General features: G+C 40.6%; 3 protein-coding genes across 3 annotated transcripts; 1 reads left to right on the top strand and 2 right to left on the bottom strand.

The window, feature by feature from the left end:
• Window positions 1-8,852: 8,852 nt before the first annotated feature.
• LOC134626380 (hemoglobin embryonic subunit alpha-like) lies at window positions 8,853-10,711 on the bottom strand. The gene is made up of 3 exons (XM_063472145.1): window positions 10,497-10,711; window positions 10,201-10,408; window positions 8,853-9,707 (listed from the first exon to the last, which is right to left on the bottom strand). The coding sequence occupies exons 1-3, from the start codon at window positions 10,709-10,711 to the stop codon at window positions 9,579-9,581; spliced, it is 552 nt and encodes a 183-aa protein (XP_063328215.1). The 3' UTR covers window positions 8,853-9,578.
• LOC134626375 (hemoglobin subunit beta-like) lies at window positions 10,589-13,037 on the top strand. Its single transcript, XM_063472141.1, has 4 exons — window positions 10,589-10,693; window positions 12,242-12,360; window positions 12,533-12,755; window positions 12,837-13,037. The coding sequence occupies exons 2-4, from the start codon at window positions 12,269-12,271 to the stop codon at window positions 12,963-12,965; spliced, it is 444 nt and encodes a 147-aa protein (XP_063328211.1). The 5' UTR covers window positions 10,589-10,693; window positions 12,242-12,268; the 3' UTR covers window positions 12,966-13,037.
• Window positions 13,038-15,257: 2,220 nt separating this feature from the next.
• Window positions 15,258-16,076, bottom strand: LOC134625516 (hemoglobin embryonic subunit alpha-like). Its single transcript, XM_063470741.1, has 3 exons — window positions 15,838-16,076; window positions 15,529-15,736; window positions 15,258-15,399 (listed from the first exon to the last, which is right to left on the bottom strand). Exons 1-3 carry the CDS (start codon window positions 15,933-15,935, stop codon window positions 15,271-15,273), a joined length of 435 nt encoding a protein of 144 aa, XP_063326811.1. The 5' UTR covers window positions 15,936-16,076; the 3' UTR covers window positions 15,258-15,270.
• Between the last annotated feature and the right edge of the window lie 4,355 nt (window positions 16,077-20,431).

Raw genomic sequence — 20,431 nt, 5'->3', positions numbered from 1 at the left:
TGGATTAATGCACTCAGGAGAAGCCACTACAGTTATTTTTGCACTGCTAAGTTTGTTTTATTTCTGTATGGGTTTATATCAGTCACAAATTGACGCTAGACATCCTTGAGTTCCAGACACTGATAAAGTTGGGGAATAACCTGCAGTAGCAGTAGGTTACCAGTGCACAAAGCTGTTACTGGATAAGAACTGTCTGTAACAATTTTATTTCTTTATTTTTACAACCTTTTTTATTTTCTTCTGAGCGCTTACTTTATCATTCAGATTAAAAGAACCCCAAAGATAATCTGTGTTCTGGGCTGGTTAATTTAGCCAGGCTACACAATTTGGTACCAGGAGTGGGGTATCTGCAAGGGGCAGCTCAGTGATTTTTGTTTTTATGGGTTTCAGTTTAAGTAGGTTATTTTACGGTGCAAAAAAAAAAAATAAATAACTGTAGTGGTGGTCACCCGCGGCGCGAGGGATTGGAAAGGACCTGACGATTGGGGCCATACCAGAGGTGTGCAGAAGAGCAGTGGCCAGTCTGTCCAGAAGAAGGCGATTTCGATCGAGGGAAGGATTCTTTCCAGAGGAGAGGAGGACATCAGTGGCACCTAGCTGAATAGACTGTTAAGGCATTTTCTGCATCCTCACCAAAGACTAATCTGGACACAGACATTTCATTATGTCAGACACAAACAGTGACGATGACCAGGGTTTGGCGGGGGCCACCGGAAGGGACCCTGTCACTGAGCTTCAGGCAAAATTGTCAGAACTGAGTAACAAACATGACCAGGCTATGGCCAGGATAACTGCTTTGAGTGACGGGGCAAGTAGGTCGTATGTATATCTGCCGCGAGAGCGACCTATTCAACCCTTTAGTGGGGATGCAACCGTAGATGGACGTTCTGTAGAGGAGTTTATTGATGAAGTACAGAGGGGTATCAGAACTAGAGGCTTGGGTAATGACGATCAGGTCGACTTCATTTTTTCCCTCCTCAGGGGTTCTGCACTTGAAGAGATCAAGTTGTGTACTGGGGGAGAGCAGACGGAACCCGAAGACATTTTTTGTTTTCTCAGAGAAGCTTACGGTGAGAGGCGCAGTGTAGCACAGTTACTGCAAACCTTTTTTAGCCGTTTCCAGCTAGAAGGTGAAGATTTCTTTGAGTACTCACACGCTCTGTCCCAGATCCTCCGCTTAGCCCTTAAACAAAGGCCTGATGCAGTACGAGACGCAAAGATGGCAGTTAGAGACCAGTTTGTGGAGGGAGTAAGAGACTCCACTCTGCGAAGGGAGCTTCGCAAGATGGTGAGGGAAAAGCCAGAGTCTACGCTTTTTGATGTACGTCAGGAAGCAATTGCTTGGTCTATGGAAGAAAAACCTAGTGGCACCAGAGTTGCCAAGAGCAGGCCCATATTAAGTGCCAGTGCGGTTGCAGGGGATCAGAGTATCCGTGAAGCTCCAGATAGATCATCTGCAACTCTAGATGAGATCCTTAAGGTGGTTTCTGAGCAGGGCAAGGCTATTGGGGAGTTACTCAGTGTGGTTCGGGAGAGTGTTACATCCGGAGAAAGGGCCCCTAAACGTGGGATTCCCAGATCAAAGTTCCAGTTCACTGAAGATGGGAAGCCCATCTGTTTCAAGTGTAAGGGAGTTGGACACATTGCTAGGGAGTGCAAAACCCTTAAGCAAGGAGCTTCTCCGGTTGCTGTTCATGCACCTGTTCAGGGAAACTAGCTACCTCGGTTGCCAAGAGCCGGGCAATTCGAGGGGAGACTACTGGCTCAAAGACCCTAACTCGTGAGAGATTTTTTGACAGAGCAGTTGGTAAATGTCCTGAAGTTGAAATTGAGGTGGGAGGGATTAAGGCTAGAACCCTTTTGGATACAGGGAGCCAGGTTAGCACCATCTCAGAGGCATTTTTCCGACAACACCTAATGGGCAAAGATGATGACGTAACCCCTACAGCTAAATGGCTTAAATTGACTGCAGCTAACTCATTGCCAATTCCTTATATAGGTTACATTGAGCTGGATGTGCAGGCCATGGGGTTAACAGTGCAGGAGTGTGGGTTTTTGGTAGTCAGGGACCCCGCCCCAGAACCGGGAGGGCCACAGGACCAAGAGCTAATGTCAGCTAAAGTTAAGGTGCAGGAAAATGATGCGGAACAGCAGGTGGAAAAAGGTGCCAGCAGACTAGAGGGATCCCCCCCTGTTCTTGTTGGAATGAACATAATAAAGAGATGTAAGGAGCTAGCCATTGCTAGTTTTGATTCGACTCTCGGAGGAGAGTTAAATGCCGCTTGGGGAGAAGCTTTTCAGAGGGTGCAAGCCTGCGAAGTATTAGAGAAGTCATCCACCGCCCGGTTAGCTGGTAAAAATACTGTACACGTGCCAGCATCATCCGTGGCCACAGTATTTGCTAGGGGGCTTGGGAAAGTTTCAGATGACCAGACCTTAATGTTACTTGAGCCAACCAACACGCTCGTTCCCAGCGGTTTGGTTGTTGTTCCTACTCTTGTTGAAACTGACAGGCACGTGTTTCCAGTTCAAGTTGTGAACTTCTCTCAGGAAGATGTGTGGTTGGCTCCCCGGACCAGACTTGGTGTGCTTACTGTAGTGGAGTGTGTTGAAAATGCAGCTGAGGTGCAGTTTAATCGCATTTCTGCTGACCACGAGGAAGTGTCACTGAATAAGAAAGGGGCTAAAGAATCTGATGGTGAACTGAAATTGCTGATAGAGCAGCTGAGTATTGGTGGCTCCCAAGAGGAACAGACCAAATTAGCTGCACTTTTGGCTCAGTATGCAGATGTATTTGCTTTCAAGGATGAAGATCTAGGTTATACAGAGAAGGTCAGTCATGAGATACACCTAGTCGATGATGTCCCTGTCACCCAGGCCTACCGACGAATACCTCCAACACAGTACAAAGAGGTGCGAGAACACATAACCCAGCTTCTGAAAAAGGGTGTGATCAAAGAAAGCACTAGTGCCTATGCATCGCCCATTGTGCTGGTGAGGAAGACAGACAACAGCTTGAGGTTATGTGTCGATTACAGGCGGCTAAATGCCAAGACCAGACGTGATGCCTTTCCTTTGCCCCGTATAGATGAATCCTTTGATGCATTACATGGTGCAAGGTTTTTCTCGACTATCGACCTGGCAAGTGGCTATCATCAAGTGGCAGTTCACGAAAGGGACAGGCACAAGACAGCTTTTACAACTCCATTTGGGTTGTTTGAATATACCAGATTGCCCTTTGGTGTGTGTAATGGTCCAGCCACTTTCCAAAGACTCATGCAGGCCACTATGAGTGACTTAATCCTTCAGATTATGCTCGTGTACCTAGACGACATATTAGTCTACTCATCCACTTTTGAAGACCATTTGGCACGTCTTCAGACAGTGTTGCAGAGACTCAGGGAAACTGGGCTGAAGGTTAAGGTGGAGAAATGTCATTTTCTCCAATCTAGTGTACGCTTTTTGGGTCACCAGATCTCAGCTGAAGGGATAGGTACGGACCCAGACAAGATAGCTGCAGTGAGGCAGTGGCCAGTACCCACCACAGTTAAAGAGCTGAGATCCTTCCTGGGATTTTGCAGTTATTACAGGAGATTTCTCCATGGATTTTCACAGCTGGCAGGTCCTTTGCATGATCTGGTTAATGCATGGGGCAAGGATGACAGTCCAGCTAAATATAAAAACTTGCTTGAAAGTGTGTGGACGCCATCTTGTCAAGAGTCGTTTGAACAGCTGAAAGAGAAGCTCACAAGTGCCCCCCTACTTGCTTATGCTGATTTCTCACTGCCATTTGTTGTTGAGACAGATGCCAGCAGTTTAGGACTGGGAGCAGTTCTTTATCAGGTGCAGGGTGGCAGGAAACGTGTTATAGCATACGCCAGCCGAAGGTTGAGAAATGCAGAGAGAAATGACAGAAATTATAGCAGCATGAAATTAGAGCTCCTCGCCCTTAAATGGGCTGTGTCTGAGAAGTTTAGAGGGTATCTCTTAGGCTCCAAATTCACAGTTGTGACCGATAACAACCCCCTCTGCCACCTGAACTCAGCAAAGCTGGGAGCCATTGAACAGCGCTGGGTTGCCCAGTTAGCACCATTTGACTTTGAGGTGCAGTATCGCCCTGGTCGGTGTAACACAGCAGCCGATACCCTCTCTAGGCAGCCATTAGCAGGGGAGCCCCAGCCTGCAGGAGATGAGGAGGAGTTTGATGAATGCATATCCATCTGTAACCTAGTCAGCAGAGGGACAACAATAGGGCGGGACTTAGTAAGTGCAGGTGTAAAATGTTGTCAGGTGAGGCAGGCCCGGGTCACAGCAGTTGAGCAAGACACTCATTTTACTGATTCCCAAGGGAATACACCCACTCTGCCAGGGTATTCTAAGGAAGAGTTGCGACAGTTTCAGAGCTCTGACCCTACTATCAAGACCTTTAGGCAGTTTTGGGACAAAAAGAAGAAACCCACACACCAGCAGAGGAAAGGTTTGGCTAAATCTGTGATTTCTCTGCTCCGACAGTGGTCACGAATCATGGAGATTGAGGGATTGTTGTATCGGATCATTGAGGATGGACATTTGGGGAGGTGTCAGCAGCTCCTTTTGCCAGCTTGTTTAAAGGAAGCTGTACTAGGGAGTGTGCATGATCAGATGGGGCATCAGGGGGTGGAGCGGACCCAGAATCTGTTAAGACAGAGATGTTTTTGGGTTGGTATGTATGAAGAAGTGGACCAGTGGATTAAGAAATGCTACAGATGTGTGCTCACTAAGTTGCCACAGCCCAAGATTCATGCCCCTGTGAAGCCTTTTCTGGCCACTAGACCTCTTGAAGTGGTTGCAGTAGATTTTAGCGTGTTGGAGCAAGCCTCAGATGGACGGGAAAATGTGTTGGTGGTTACAGATGTTTTCACCAAGTTCACACAAGCTTTCCCTACACGCGACCAGAAAGCTGATACAACTGCTAAGATTTTGCTCAGAGAGTGGTTCATGAGGTATGGTGTACCAGAGAGGTTACATTCTGATCAGGGCAGAAATTTTGAAAGTGAGGTGATTCAGGAACTGTGCAAGTTATATGGGGTTAAAAAAAGCCGTACTACACCACATCATCCCCAAGGTAACGCACAATGTGAACGTTTCAATAGGACACTTCATGACCTATTGCGTACCCTCCCACCGGACAAGAAACGCCGTTGGCCTGAGTATTTGCCAGAGTTGGTCTATGCATACAATGTGACTCCCCATGCCACCACAGGTCACTCGCCGTATTACCTCATGTTTGGAGTGCACCCCCACCTTCCTGTAGATGCTTTACTAGGGAAGGAGCAGGTGCTTGATAAGAGACATGACTGGCTGGTTGTGCATCAGCAGCGCTTAAATGAGGCACATAACCGGGCGAGGCAGTACACTGAGCAGAAAGCAGCAGAAAGGCTTGAGCTGGACAAAACCCGGGTCTATTGCCCTCCTGTTGAAATAGGTCAGTTAGTGTATCTGCGACACTGGCCTCAAGGCAGGAACAAAATTCAAGACGCCTGGAGTCCTGTGGTTTATAGGGTTGTCGAAGTCCAGGACAGCACACATGCGGTGGAGCCTGTGGAGGGTGGGCCAGTAAAACGGGTTCACAGAGCTAACCTTAGACCTTGTATTGGCCCCATTCCTGCACCCAGGAAAAAGAAAAATAATGAGTCCCCTGTGGTAGCGGGTCCCATGACAGAAGAGAAAACAGGCTGTTCAGATTCAGATCCTGAGTATATGTTGTTAGGAGAAACCTCATACTCAATTGCAGAGCAGGGGTCTGATGAAGCCAGGGAAGCAGTTCAAAGCAGTGGCGTTTCAGAGTCTGTAAACACTGATGATGCTCGTGTTACTGCACCGTCTGCCTCTGAGCAGGTGTCCACACCAGAGACAGTTGCTACTGAGACTGACGGGGATATTGGGGTCATTACACCAACGCCAGTACCCCGTCGGAGTAAGAGAGCTAATGCTGGAGTGCATTCAAACCCTTACCATGTCCCTGTATCAGCATGTCATGCCATCACTTTGAGCCCGGAGGTACTGTCTCAGTTGTTGACTAATATGGGTACTGCCCTCTTTAAAGAAGCAGTGCATGAGTTGAAATATACCAATTGAGTCACCGGGGACGTTGACTCTTAAGCAGGGGAGAATGTAGCCAGGTGGAAGGTCAATATTATGGGACATGCCACTGGGGGGCGCTGTTTCTTTTGGGGTACCTCTGAGAGCGCAAGGGATGATGGGGATCTACAGAGACATTAACGGAAGTGCTAGCTTGCATTGGTGTTATGTGGGTGTGCAATGCCGTTTTTCGCTGCGTGATCGGTTTTAAATGCAAAGTGTGGAACAGTTAAGGCACCAGGAGTTGCTGCAACCAACTTCGCCGTTCATCTCAGAGGGATCTGTATTCCGTTTTCTGCTGGATTAATGCACTCAGGAGAAGCCACTACAGTTATTTTTGCACTGCTAAGTTTGTTTTATTTCTGTATGGGTTTATATCAGTCACAAATTGACGCTAGACATCCTTGAGTTCCAGACACTGATAAAGTTGGGGAATAACCTGCAGTAGCAGTAGGTTACCAGTGCACAAAGCTGTTACTGGATAAGAACTGTCTGTAACAATTTTATTTCTTTATTTTTACAACCTTTTTTATTTTCTTCTGAGCGCTTACTTTATCATTCAGATTAAAAGAACCCCAAAGATAATCTGTGTTCTGGGCTGGTTAATTTAGCCAGGCTACACTAAAGTAATAATTATATACGACATCAGTCACACTATCAATGAGGAGCTGTTATAAACGCGGGTGGGTGTGCGTAGACCATCTGATTGCTCTGGGCTGTGTAGTTGGCCTTTTACTTCTTTCGGCTGCCCTCTTTAGAGGTCACTACAGCAGATCATGTGCCTTCATCCACGAACCTCCTCTGTGGTCCTCGTCTTTTCCTTCTGAATGGCAGCTTTCCTTAGATAAAGGAGCTGTCATGACAAGGCAGATACTGCGGTGCACCCTAAAATAATCTCGTCGCCCCTAGTCACTGTCATAGTTTTGCACATGACAATATTGTTATAAAAAAAAAGAAAAAGCTAGCATTAACACTTTGATTCTAGCTACACAGAATTAACACAGAATATGAATTTCAAAACTGAATATATTTCACAGTGTCACCCCAACCCCTTCTTTGAAAAACGGTTCAGCCCACAGCAGCCCCTCTAAACTGTTTTATTTCTTGTTGTCAGTAACTGTCGCCTATGGTTGGTGCCAGAGCACATCTTGAATGAAGAGGAATTTCAGATTTCAACACAAATAGAAACACAGATGAAAATTCAATTATAACCATAATGAGGATGGCTGAAAGTCAGCATTGTTTCAAATTTTCTGAGGGGAAACAGGTAGAAGTCATAAAATCCACATGAGCACTAAAAATTTGCTCACTCAACGTTGAAGTGAATATATGTGAACTAGTGTGTATTATAAATTAGTCTGTAGTTCTGTAGCCTTAATTATTTCATCAGTCTGCGAAGTAGCACACACTTTGATTCCCAAAAATCAAGTAGTCGTGCGAATTCCTGCACCCATCAAATCTGTTAGCTCATAGAGTCCATCATAGATGCTTTATGATTATATGTATTGTCTCCCATAAATCATTGGGATTCGTCTTTGGACAATGCACAGTGCGGGTGGGGTGCTACCAGTGGCGGGTTTTGATATGGGCGACATGGGAGGTTGCCCAGGGCAGCATTGGGGTGGCATCGTCAACGTTAATGCCGTCTTCAGGTCTTAACGTGATTAAAATTTTTAACACAATTAATCCATCAGAATGACTCCAAATCCCTGAAATGTTTCTGTCAACGCATTTCGGGCAGTTTATCCAAAGTTTGTCCATTCTGCGCTCCAGATGGGTTGATCGCGTTAATAATGATGGCAGCGTTAACGCGTTAACGTTGACAGCCCTACAACAAACACAAAAACTGAAGACATTATGATACAGAGTTATAATTTGCACCGATGTGTTTTCCAAAATCTGTCACACACATATACCCGAAAAGTGAGCGTGAGGGCCCTCGGTGCGCCTGCTGCTGATGCTGCTGATGCTGCTGTGCTGAAGTCTCACACACAACCTTTCTAAAGGGGAGGGGCGGGCTGCTTCCATAATATTGTCAATCCAAGCCCATTATGTATTAATTTTTATTCCTGGTTTGTGTGAAATCCAAGAAAAAAAAACATATACAAGGTGTAGGTCTATTAGTTTATGTTGTGGGGTTGGGTGTTTATACTAGAGTGCAAAAATTACTGATGGAAGTTGGAAAAGAAAAGGCCAAAGCCATCAGGTCCTTAGTTTAGAAAAAAAAAAAGAGAAAAGGAGAAATGAGCAAAAGATACAGGTAAGCAGATGTGCCTTTGGATAATGGCAGGTATTGTGTATCCTGAAACAAGATAACATTCATTAGTGGGGATTGGGAAAACCTCTGTTTACCTTTGTTAGCCACTTGGCTAGTAAACAGTAGACAGACAGTAGACACTGATGTGGCTTACTGAATCTTTTGGACTGTGTTCAGCATAATATTAATTAGCCATTAATTGGAAGAGGTGTATTGTTGATTTGTCTGCTATTCTCACTGTATGATGAATTATAATGGCTGTTTGTTAGCCATTTCCATTTGTGATATACTGATTATGTTCTCCCTTAAAACGTCATTGTGGCACTTCCGATCATAAATAAAACAAAGGTTAGGCTAAACTACATCAAGTCTCAGCTTTAATTTGGACATTCGGGAATGGTATCAAACAGAAGCTGTCGCTTGTGAAATGTGGTGCCCAAACATCAAGATATCAGACCGTTACTGGACACCCTGGCAGCTATAGTGACAGGTCTGTGTCAATTTTATCTTTTATTATTTTTATGCATTCATATATTTTTCAAAATTAGTTGAAGCACAAAACGCCAACCGGGTGTAACAAGTGTTTCGCATGAACTCAAAATCTCCAGCAGGGGCGGAGTGAGACGCCAACCGAGGTCACACACTATGTAAGCTGTCATGGTATTTGGTTAAAATAATTCATTTTTTCCCCCCGTCGAAAATCCATCCATTCATCCACCCAAGCTAATAATAATAATAACAATAATAATACTAGGAAGAAGAAGAAGAAGAAGAAGAAGAAGAAGAAGAAGAAGAAGAAGAAAGCAATTCGGAATAATGACGAAAAAACAGGAATAGCTGGTTCTGGGGGACTGCCTGGTCATTGTAGTTGCTGCTCGTTTGGGTCAATACTTCACTGCTGAGGTCCGTGCAGCTTCCGGGAGAGTCTTTGTAGCTCAAGCCTCCCTGAGAAGGCAGTACTACTAGCTCCAGAGGACCGTCACATGCTCTGTTTTTAAGTTGTGTATATAAGCTTTCAGTAAATTAATCGCTATTCTTCTTTAATTAGCCCATAAAGAGAAAAAAAACATTCCTGGTAAAAGCTACAATAATAATCCAACTGTTTAAAAATGATCACCACAAACGACCATGAGAGTTTAATTGCATTGGATCTTTTATTACAAGTCAGACTGTCAGTGAGTACTCGAGCACATAATGCAGTTTATCTGTATTTCTCAGACAGGGCGAGAGCCACAGCAGCCAGGAACTTGTCCATAGCCACATGGACCTCAGGGGTGAAGTCCTGGGGGAACATGGTGGACAGGACCACGAGGAGGTTGTGAGACAGAACCTGTGGAAAGATTATGATCACATTGAAATGAATGGACTTTTTATTTATTTATTTATTTGTAACCAGAGAACATCAATTCAGATCAACCAGTAATCTAAAGATCAAATGAAAGCTGAGTTAGACTGAGTTTAATTTGTAGTCCAATCAGTGTTCACAACAGAACAGAAAAAATAATTTGGCAAACGCTGTCATGGTAAATGGACCGGTGTATATATATATTGCTTTTCTAGTCTACTGGAGCATTCAAAGCACTTCATACAACTTGCCTAACTGACCCATTCATACAAGTACTTCTTTTTCTATGACTAGGCTCTTTTCTCTCTAACATTCACACAAATTCATACTCCAGTGATTACACTGGTGTATTGCAGTATGCCTCAGTAGCTTGTCCAAGAATACTTTGACAGTCAGGGACTGAACCACAAACTTTTTATTAAGTAGATGACCTCAAATAATGTCACCCCACAAACATGACAGTAATAATGATCAGTACCTTGAAGTTAGCAGGGTCCACTCTCAGAGTGAAGGCGTGCAGCTCACTGAGGCTCAGAAGAGCTCCGGTCAGATCGTCAATTTTGCTGACAGCATCAGTAACTGCAGCCATCACGGTTGCTCCGTGCTTCTTCACTGGGGCAGAGCCGGGGCTCAGGTCCTTCCAGTGGGAGAAGTAAGTCTTGGTCTGAGGGTACACTGTCAGCATCCTGGGTAAAAATGTAAGAGAACAAACCAGTGACTATGAAACAGAAATGCAGGAGCAGGTTTTTGTAGGCAGTGTGGGGCCATATTTACCTGGAGACAGCATCACAGCCGATTTGTTCCTCCTTGCCAGCCACTTTAGCCCAGAAGGCTTTGACTGTGTTCTTGTCCTTTGCAGAAAGACTGGTCATCTTGCCTGTTGTTGCTGTTGGAGTTGTGTTCAGCTCAATCTGTGGACGTCTTATATATGAAACAGGAAATGCACACACCCGACCCACCTCACAGATAAGGTCCTGGCATTTGAGCATGTTCAAAATGATATGTAACAGTTCCCATGAGACAAATACCAAACAAAAGACTGTATAAGGCAAGACAACATAACAAGATATTCAGAATTCGTTTCTTCTTTTTGGCTTCACTTAAGAAACATCTTCATTAAATGAATGTGCATATTTTAAAACTTACATTTTCAGTGAGAGCCAGTTAAATCAAATCAGTAACCTTCCAATTTTTGTATTCATATCAGTCTAATATTACCATTTAATTCACGACAAGTCACCTGTTAGTTTGTATTTCTTTATGTATTTAATAATAATAATTTGAGAAAAAGCAAAATGGGTACATGATTATAACTTTAAAAAGGCTGTTGGCTTCAAATTTGGGTCTGGAGAGATAGTTGGATTTATAGCAGGGCTTTATAGATACAGTTACTGTACATACACATGCATCGAAATGTTTATGGCTATATTTAGACTAATAAGTCAGTGGCTAATTTATGTTTCCAAACAGATAATCAAAAACCAAATCCAAATCCTAATGTGGAAAGCAGCTATCACAGATATAATTGAACTTAGAGAGTCCAGGGATGTTGTTCTAATGTGTAGGTTAAAATTTAAATACTTTTGTTTAGGCTATTATTTACCAACACTACAACCAAAATCTATGTCCATGACATTCGGTTTAAAAAACCTGTCAGTTCTAAGGCTTATCTAATCTTCAGCAGGTGAAGCCTCTCACAGGGCAGTTTAAATTTTTGCAGCAGCTGTTTGTTCTCTACAGGAGCTCAAATGTAGCTCAGAGTGGACAGTTGCTACTGATATATTGAGGTAAAGTTAAACATCAGGTGTAGAAAATTGAGGATGAAAAACAGGTTCTAAAATATGGCAGAAATACTGAAAATATTTAAGAGAATGACAGAAAATGTTTTGTGGATAACCAGAAACAAACAAAAGCTGAGACAAAGTTATTTAATTTTTTTTCTACTTACAGCCAGTCAATAAAGGCCTGTAGGATGTGTGGGTGTACCATTCTTTTCTTGTCATTTTCCTCTTTAAGAAAGCTCTTTGTCAAGTTTATTTATTAAACGCATGTACAAATGGCAAATGCAGGACCTTAATGCTATGGTTTGGTCATATGTTAAAATTAAAATCTGTGGAATCTTGTCCATTTAAAAAAACCCCATATGTATTATTTACAAGAACAAGAAGTTTGCTGTCACTGAAATTTAGAATTCATTATTTTCCAAAGGATATACTCATTGTACTTCATCCAGTTCTTTATTCCTATCCAGGTCTGCAAAATATTTTTGATTATCTTACTTCCAATTTTCTTAACTGTTAGGGGTCACCCAGGGCTGGAGCCTATCCCAAGATATAAGAATAAGTAGTCTGTAAGAGATTCCATAATGAAAGTTTCCAACTCATTTTTGGTTAATTTCAGAATCGTTAAACTGACCAGTTTAGCCAACTCCCACTCTCCAACTCCACCCAATTTCATATCTTTGGGTGGAGTGAAAAGAACTCTTTAAAAGGTGACTTTGTGGCTCTGCTGACCAACAGCACAAGAGCAACGATCAACAAAGCAAAATGGTTGTGTGGACAGACTTTGAGCGCACCACGATCCAGGACATCTTCTCCAAGATCGACTATGCGGTCGTTGGGCAAGCAGCTTTTTCCAGGTGAAACATAGTTGGTTTTTTTATATTGACATAAATTTAATTTTAGAAATTTGGGCTATTCAAGTAGCATCTTTATGTGAAATGAAAAAAAGCTGACATTTTTCATCCATTACACAATGTAGATTTTTCTTTTAGAACTAAGAGCAAATCAATTATTTACACATTCCCTCAGGTGTTTGACTGTCTATCCCTGGACTCAGAGGTATTTTGGTCAATTTGGAAACCTCTACAATGCTGCTGCTATTGCATCAAATCCAAAGGTTGCTGCTCATGGAAAAATTATCATCGAAGCTCTGGAAAAAGCAGTGAAGAACATGGACAACATCAAGGCTACATATGCAGAGCTGAGCACGCTGCACTCTGAGAAACTGCAGGTGGACCCTGACAATTTCATGGTAGGCAATGCTGAACTGACGGCACTGATTCCCAGTATTGCGTGTTTGTGTGTCAATGAAGCATGTTGTGTTGTGTTACAGCTCCTGGGCGATTGCCTGACCATTGTGGTTGCTTCCCAGTTGGGTAAAAACTTCACTGCTGAGGTTCATGCAGCTTTCCAGAAGTTCCTGGCAGTGGTGGTGTCCTCCCTCAGAAGACAGTACTACTAAAGAGCTGCAGATGCCCGTCACATGCTCTGTTATTAATTGTGCCTCAATAAGTTTTTAAAAAATAAAATATTAAGCAACTTCAGAAAGTTCCCAGTGCCTTTCTTTTTTCACTTCCTTTATGATCTTTAAGTTTTAATACAATGTCCTTTGCAAAAACCTTGTATGGACTGCTTAAGGATTAAAGCCATTTTTAAATGCTTGGATGAAAAGACTCTGCAGCCAATGGCTGTCTAAAATCTAGAACCCATGGAAATCACCAAATGTTGTTTCCTCTATTGAGTTGCTCTGATAGACCTTGACTGTAGCCTCCAGTTGCTGCTTGTACGTGGAAAGGCATGCTCTGTTGGACAGAGATCAGGTGACCGACTTGGAGACTGTGAACATCCAATTTCTTTGCCTTGAGAAACTCTTGGATTATTTTTGTAGTATGTTTTGGGTCATTATTTGCACTGTGAAAAACAGTCTGATAATTTTTACAGCATTTCACAAATTCTGAGCCGAGAGTATGGTCCTGTAAATTTCATAATTCACCCTGCTACTTCTGTCAGCAATTACATCATCAATAAACACTGATTACTCACTTCCATTGGCAGCCATTCATTCCCATGCCATAACACTGCCTCCACCATTCTCCACATGCTACACATCATGAGCTGCTTCTCTCCTTCTCCCAAATTAATTCCCATCATATAAAATGTCATATCTTTTCTTACAGATCTGTGCAGGATCTTTCATATGTTTTCTGGCAAAGTCCAGTCTCATCTCCCTGGCTGTCACTGTATTCTGTGGTTTATTGTAAACTCTATTTCCATTCATGAACGCATCTCTTAATTGTAGACTCTGACAGTGATACACCAGCCTCTTCACGTAGGTTTTTGGCTTAGTTACATGTAGTGAAAATTGGTTTTCATTGAAATAATTCAGTGATCATGCACTTGTCCTTTTTTGTTCTGGTGTTTCTGAGTTGGTCAGTGCATTCACTCTTTTTAACAAAGCTGAGAGAAAGCTTGCACTTTCTTGCTTTAAAATCCAGTGTGGTGGTGTACAGAGGCAAAACTACACATTTTTTGTAAAGTTTTATGTTTGTCCCAACTAATATGGAAGTGACATTACATGCATGAGTCATTGTATCATGGACCAAGCAGCCAGGAACACACAGGCACAAATGTAATCTTCAAAAAATGGGTTTTATTGTACCCCCAAAAGGACAAAATGATTACAAAAATTCAAAATGACAAAAATAAACTTTTTAAGAACCAAGTGGTTAACTTAACAAAACTCTACTCAAAATTCACTTAACAAAACATAACTTTTCTATAACTTATATAGCAAATGAACAAACCATCATATACACCAAAGGTGAAAACTAAAGAGATAACAGCTAACCATCATTCAAGAAGAACCCCATCCCCCCCTACATGATCACAATAGATGGTCCAGTCCATTTTATTGGCTTCTGCATTTAAACCAGCTTCACCCTCAGCCTCCTCTTTCACCCAAACCAGGAAGGACTGGAGCAGAGGCCAGGTAACTCAAAAAGAACAGAAATATAATTAATATAACATATACCCATATAAAATAACCAACAATGCAAAACAGAGTCTATGCCACCATTTGGACTATAGCTTAGAGCTGTCATGCATTACAGGTAAACTCAAAGTATTAAATTGCTTAACTTGCGATCACAGAAGCTTTACAGCACAATGTAAACATAAGACAAAAAGATCAAATGAATATTACCCAAGTATTTCCATTGTGTGGCTGCATGCAGCCATTACACATTGCTTAAGGAACCAATCTATTCCTTTAGATACCTAGCCTTAGGACAGAGGACAATTGCTGTCCCTCCCCACTTACTAGAGATTTTTTTTTAAAAGAATTTTGTTAATTTTTTTGTTTAACAAATTTTTTTTTTCTGATTTTGGAAATGTTGATGATAGTATAATTAATAACTAATAATTTGCTACTAATAACTATAGACTAGTCATGTTTAGGAGAAATAGTTCACTGCAGAGTTTGACTGTAAAATAAAAATAAAACACACACAGAAAAAAATTATAAATACTCAACAATTTAAGTGGTTGTTTACATGACCCAAATGAATTGATTCAGGAAGACTTTTTTTCACCTGCCATTGACCTAAACTTGTGATGCTTTTAATCTATTGTCCAAACCAAAAACGTTACTTGATCACAAAAATAACCACAACAGTTTGATTGGATTTATTTCCTTTTTTATTCAAATTCAGTTTGACAGTAAGAATTCAATCTCATGCTGCTGTCAGTCATCTGCTCCTGTGTACACTTTAACGATATTTCTCAGACAATGCACGAGCCACAGCAGCCAGGAACTTGTCCATCGCCACATGGACCTCAGGAGTGAAATCGTTGGGAAACACGGTGGCCAGGACCACGAGGAGGTTGTGAGCAAGAACCTGTGAAAAGATGATAACATTTAAACAAAACGTTGTGTTGTTTTGAAAATGTTAATTTACTGAATCTTCCATTTCTATTTGAATCATTAAACTTCTTATAAACTTTCATAAATTATTGTATGTCAGTACCTTGAAGTTAGCAGGGTCCACTCTCAGAGTGAAGGCGTGCAGCTCACTAAGGCTCAGAAGACCACCGGTGAGATCATCAATTTTGCTGACAGCATCAGTAACTGCAGCCATCACGGTTGCTCCGTGCTTCCTCACCGGGGCAGAACCGGGACTCAGGTCCTTCCAGTGGGAGAAATAAGTCTTGGTCTGAGGGTACACTGTCAGCATCCTGGATAAAAATGTACAATAAGTACACAGAACAGTACATAGAAAATGCAGGAACAGGTTTAAGCAGTCCATTTGATGTCGTAAATCTTAATCCATATTTACCTGGAGACAGCATCACAGCCAATGTCCTCCTCCCTGCCAGCCACTTTAGCCCAAAAGGCTTTGACTGTGTCCTTGTCCTTAGCAGAAAGACTGGTCATCTTGTCTGTTGAATTTGTTTGAAGTTGTCTTGACCAACAGAAACGCTTTAGGCTTTTATATGCAGAACAGTAAAAGGACACACCCGGCACACCTTAGAGATAGCAACCTGGACATGCCCACAGTGACATGTAACGGCTTGTGTGAGATAAACGGTAAATAGAATAGAACCACAAAGTAACATACTTTTATAAATACCTCAAATTTAAATATCTGTTAGTCTATAGCCTACATTAACAAATTAAATTGTGTTTTTGATTTCGAACAATTTAATAACTGTTTATCTTGAGAAATGATACATTTTGATAGACAATTCAGTTTTTAAGGTGAGGCATACATTTATTTAGTTATTTATTTATTAACCTATTTCACAAACAGATATCATAATGAAAAACAATCAGTAAATCATATTAGAGGTTTTCATATTCAAATTTTTTTTGAGCATGCTCTAAAGCGCTTTCTATGCTCTTTCAAGCATGGATAAAACAGTTATAAATTCTAATATGGCTTTTGATAGAAGAGATTTTGGATACATTATTTTATTGTCAATCAATTAAATTGCATCACTCTACAAATTAAAAAAAATACCAACAATATATACCAAGTAAGAGCTCTTTCCTGAGAAGTCAGAAATGAATCTAGCATAACACTCAAGCACTAAAAGTAATTGTTTTGTTCAGGAATGCATGAGGAGTTTAAGTTTATTTTATTGGAGCGAGAAAATACCTTTTTGGTCAGTATGACTGCTTTTAATTTCACTTTTGTAATGATCTTTTGCTGGATATGATTTGCATGTTTGTGCTCAGGTCTGAATGCAATATCAGTTGTTTTGGGGTCAATCCGTCTCAAATCAAGGCTTCTGCTCTACAATTTTTCATACATTGAAATCTGCAGCAATGTTTGAACATGAATCTTTCAAATACTATCAAAGATAGAATCCTGAAATGTTCACTGGTCTTTCTTAAAATCACAATTAATACAGCTCCTGAAATTGAGACAGATACATCACAAAATTTGTGAGCTAGTTCCAAAACAAAAGAAAAACAATAACAACAACAAAAACTCCAGTACTCATGCAAAGTCCCATATTTGAGCACACGTTAATTAAAAACTTCAAATTGCAAAAGCTAGCTGGTGATGATTTAATTAAAATTAAATTCCTAGTCACTAAAATTAGGAAAATGCCATTTTTAATATAACTTGTACCACAAGAACAGCAATATCAGTAGATTGTCCTGTCCAAATACAACAAAATACTGGAGTTTTCAGATGATACTCTAATTATACCTCAGAAAGTATTTTTGTTACATGTGTGCATATTTTTAGTTTTCAAGACCTGGGTCAGTCCAAACTCAAATCATCACATTTTTATAACATTTTCTGTTCAACCTTCTCCAGTTTGCATTAAAATGTTATAGTTCAGAGTTTGGACATACAATTGCTGTGAAATTTTAGCTTTATACAGTGGCTTGCAAAAGTATTCGGCCCCCTTAAACTTTTCCACATTTTGTCACATTACAGCCACAAACATGACTCAATTTTATTGGAATTCCACGTGAAAGACCAATACAAAGTGGTGTACACGTGAGAAGTGGAACGAAAATCATACATGATTCCAAACATTTTTTACAAATAAATAACTGAAAAGTGGGGTTTAGATCTGGACTTTGACTGGGCCATTCTAACACATGGATATGTTTTGTTTTAAACCATTCCATTGTTGCCCTGGCTTTATGTTTAGGGTCGTTGTCCTGCTGGAAGGTGAACCTCCGCCCCAGTCTCAAGTCTTTTGCAGACTCCAAGAGGTTTTCGTTCAAGATTGTCCTGTATTTGGCTCCATCCATCTTCCCATCAACTCTGACCAGCTTCCCTGTCCCTGCTGAAGAGAAGCACCCCCAGAGCATGATGCTGCCACCACCATATTTGACAGTGGGGATGGCGTGTTCAGAGTGATGTGCAGTGTTAGTTTTCCGCCACACATAGCGTTTTGCATTTTGGCCAAAAAGTTCCATTTTGGTCTCATCTGACCAGAGCACCTTCTTCCACATGTTTGCTGTGTCCCCCACATGGCTTGTGGCAAACTGCAAACGGGACTTCTTATGGTTTTCTGTTAACAATGGCTTTCTTCTTGCCACTCTTCCATAAAGGCCAACTTTGTGCAGTGCACGACTAATAGTTGTCCTATGGACAGATTCCCCCGCCTGAGCTGTAGATCTCTGCAGCTCGTCCAGAGTCACCATGGGCCTCTTGACTGCATTTCTGATCAGCGCTCTCCTTGTTCGGCCTGTGAGTTTAGGTGGACGGCCTTGTCTTGGTAGGTTTACAGTTGTGCCATACTCCTTCCATTTCTGAATGATTGCTTGAACAGTGCTCAGTGGGATGTTCAAGGCTTGGAAAATCTTTTTGTAGCATAAGCCTGCTTTAAATTTCTCAATAACTTTATCCCTGACCTGTCTGGTGTCTAAATCCAATCGAGAATCTGTGGCAAGATCTGAAAACTGCTGTTCACAAACGCTGTCCATCTAATCTGACTGAGCTGGAGCTGTTTTGCAAAGAAGAATGGGCAAGAATTTCAGTCGCTAGATGTGCAAAGCTGGTAGAGACAAACCCTAAAAGACTGGCAGCTGGAATTGCAGCAAAAGGTGGTTCTACAAAGTATTGACTCAGGGGGCAGAATAATTACGCACATCCCACTTTTCAGCCATTTATTTGTAAAAAATGTTTGGAATCATGTATGATTTTTGTTCCACTTCTCACGTGTACACCACTTTGTATTGGTCTTTCACGTGGAATTCCAATAAAATTGATTCATGTTTGTGGCTGTAATGTGACAAAATGTGGAAAAGTTCAAGGGGGCCGAATACTTTTGCAAGCCACTGTATATTAAAAACTTCATCATCTAGCTTCCAGTTCCGCTTTCCCCTGTTTATATAAAAACTTTATGGTCCAAAGTTTCAATATACAGTATATACTGATTGCTGGTAATTTTAGGTTCATATATCAAGTAAGTTTTTATATATGTTTTTCTTTTCCAAAGGGCACTTTCATGACATTTTTCTTGCAAAAGCCTGAAAATTTCAATGTCCTTTCTTATAAAAATGAATCAGACTTGATAATTTGGGACAGATATTTGTCTGAGCATTGGCTTATAAAATATGAAAAAAAAATATGTCCTGTGAAGTCCTGTTTTGGAGCACACACTAATAAAAAACTAAACAATAACCCTAAAATAAACACAGAATACTTCTTAACATTAGATTCTCATTCACAAAAATGAAGAAAATCCCATTTTCATATAACTTTCATGCTGGACTGAGCAAATATCACAAGCTCAAAATTCTGGAATTTCCAGATAATGCTCAATTTATAACTGAGAAAAAAATTTGTTAAATATGTGCATCAAATTTTTTATATTTTGAAGAAATTTTCTAGTTACATATCATGCTGAGACTTAGTGCCATCGATAATTTGGGTTAAAATATACTAAGAAGTAACAAACATATATAACTTAAAGTATTTTATATATAAAGCTAAGATAGTACAGCAATCATGATTTCTCCAAAACGACCCTCAATGAAATCTATCAACAATGAAATTTTTGAACATATTTAACAATTCTTTTATGAAGTTATAATTAGAGTACAACATGTATTACATTAACTTTAAACCATTCAGAAATTGTCACTAGTTATTTTTTAGCAATTTGAAGTTTTCCATTAATATGTACTCAAATATCAGACTTTGCAGGAGTGCTGGACATTTCTTTTTTTGTTGTGTTTATATTTCAACTTACTCAGACTTTTTCATGTATCTGTCTCAAAGATCTGGCAGATCCTGATTCTATTTTATTTCATTTTCTGGCTTTTATCTGTAAATGTTTCAACATTAATTGGAGATATTCATTTTCAAACATGTAGATTTCAACGTGCAAAAAAAAAAAAAAAAATGAAAGTAGGTCAAAGGACAGTTTCTCTAAAAACAAAATCTTGACATTCGAAAGTTTTACAGCACTCATATATTGAACTGTTTTACCATAAGATTTTTGGCCAAATTGGAGACAGTTGAGCATTAAATGTTCTAAAAGTTGGCTGATTTGAGATGGAATGACCCATTTGTTTCTTTACTTGTTATTTATTATTTATTATATTATAACTTTTGCTGTCCTTGTGGCCAGGTTTCTCTTGAAAGGGTTCTCCTTTTGTTTTTTCAGTGAGACTTTTACCTGAATAAATAAAGGTTAACAGGCAAGTAAGTAACTGTAATTTGATATCTCAATCAAAACATAATATTGTGCTTTACTTTTTTTTTCTTTTTTCTTTTTTGTAAAGCTGTACATTTTATGGATAATTTATGGATAATGAAAATAATTATATTTTGGCGTTAATATTTCAATTTAAGTGTTTGTACATATTGGTGGTTTGGCCATTATAGAAACATAAAAAATGCTTTAAGAAATTAGATTAGTTGTGGCACAAACCTCATATTGTCTGGTGATCTA

This window comes from Pelmatolapia mariae, linkage group LG4 (genome assembly GCF_036321145.2).
Source record: "Pelmatolapia mariae isolate MD_Pm_ZW linkage group LG4, Pm_UMD_F_2, whole genome shotgun sequence".
In the NCBI taxonomy this organism is placed as follows: domain Eukaryota; kingdom Metazoa; phylum Chordata; class Actinopteri; order Cichliformes; family Cichlidae; genus Pelmatolapia; species Pelmatolapia mariae.
This window is presented reverse-complemented; position numbering and strand designations above follow the sequence as displayed.

Bases quoted from the DNA above. Each gene is read 5' to 3' on its own strand.
- LOC134626380 (XM_063472145.1), bottom strand. From the start codon at position 10,711: ATGCTCAAATGCCAGGACCTTATCTGTGAGGTGGGTCGGGTGTGTGCA. The intron at 10,409-10,496 runs GTAAATATGGCC...ATTTTTACCCAG, and splicing joins GGCTGTGATGCTGTCTCCAG to GATGCTGACAGTGTACCCTC. The intron at 9,708-10,200 runs GTACTGATCATT...ATCTTTCCACAG, and splicing joins TGGACCCTGCTAACTTCAAG to GTTCTGTCTCACAACCTCCT.
- LOC134626375 (XM_063472141.1), top strand. From the start codon at position 12,269: ATGGTTGTGTGGACAGACTTTGAGCGCACCACGATCCAGGACATCTTC. The intron at 12,361-12,532 runs GTGAAACATAGT...ACATTCCCTCAG, and splicing joins GGGCAAGCAGCTTTTTCCAG to GTGTTTGACTGTCTATCCCT. The intron at 12,756-12,836 runs GTAGGCAATGCT...GTTGTGTTACAG, and splicing joins TGGACCCTGACAATTTCATG to CTCCTGGGCGATTGCCTGAC.
- LOC134625516 (XM_063470741.1), bottom strand. From the start codon at position 15,935: ATGACCAGTCTTTCTGCTAAGGACAAGGACACAGTCAAAGCCTTTTGG. The intron at 15,737-15,837 runs GTAAATATGGAT...ATTTTTATCCAG, and splicing joins GGCTGTGATGCTGTCTCCAG to GATGCTGACAGTGTACCCTC. The intron at 15,400-15,528 runs GTACTGACATAC...ATCTTTTCACAG, and splicing joins TGGACCCTGCTAACTTCAAG to GTTCTTGCTCACAACCTCCT.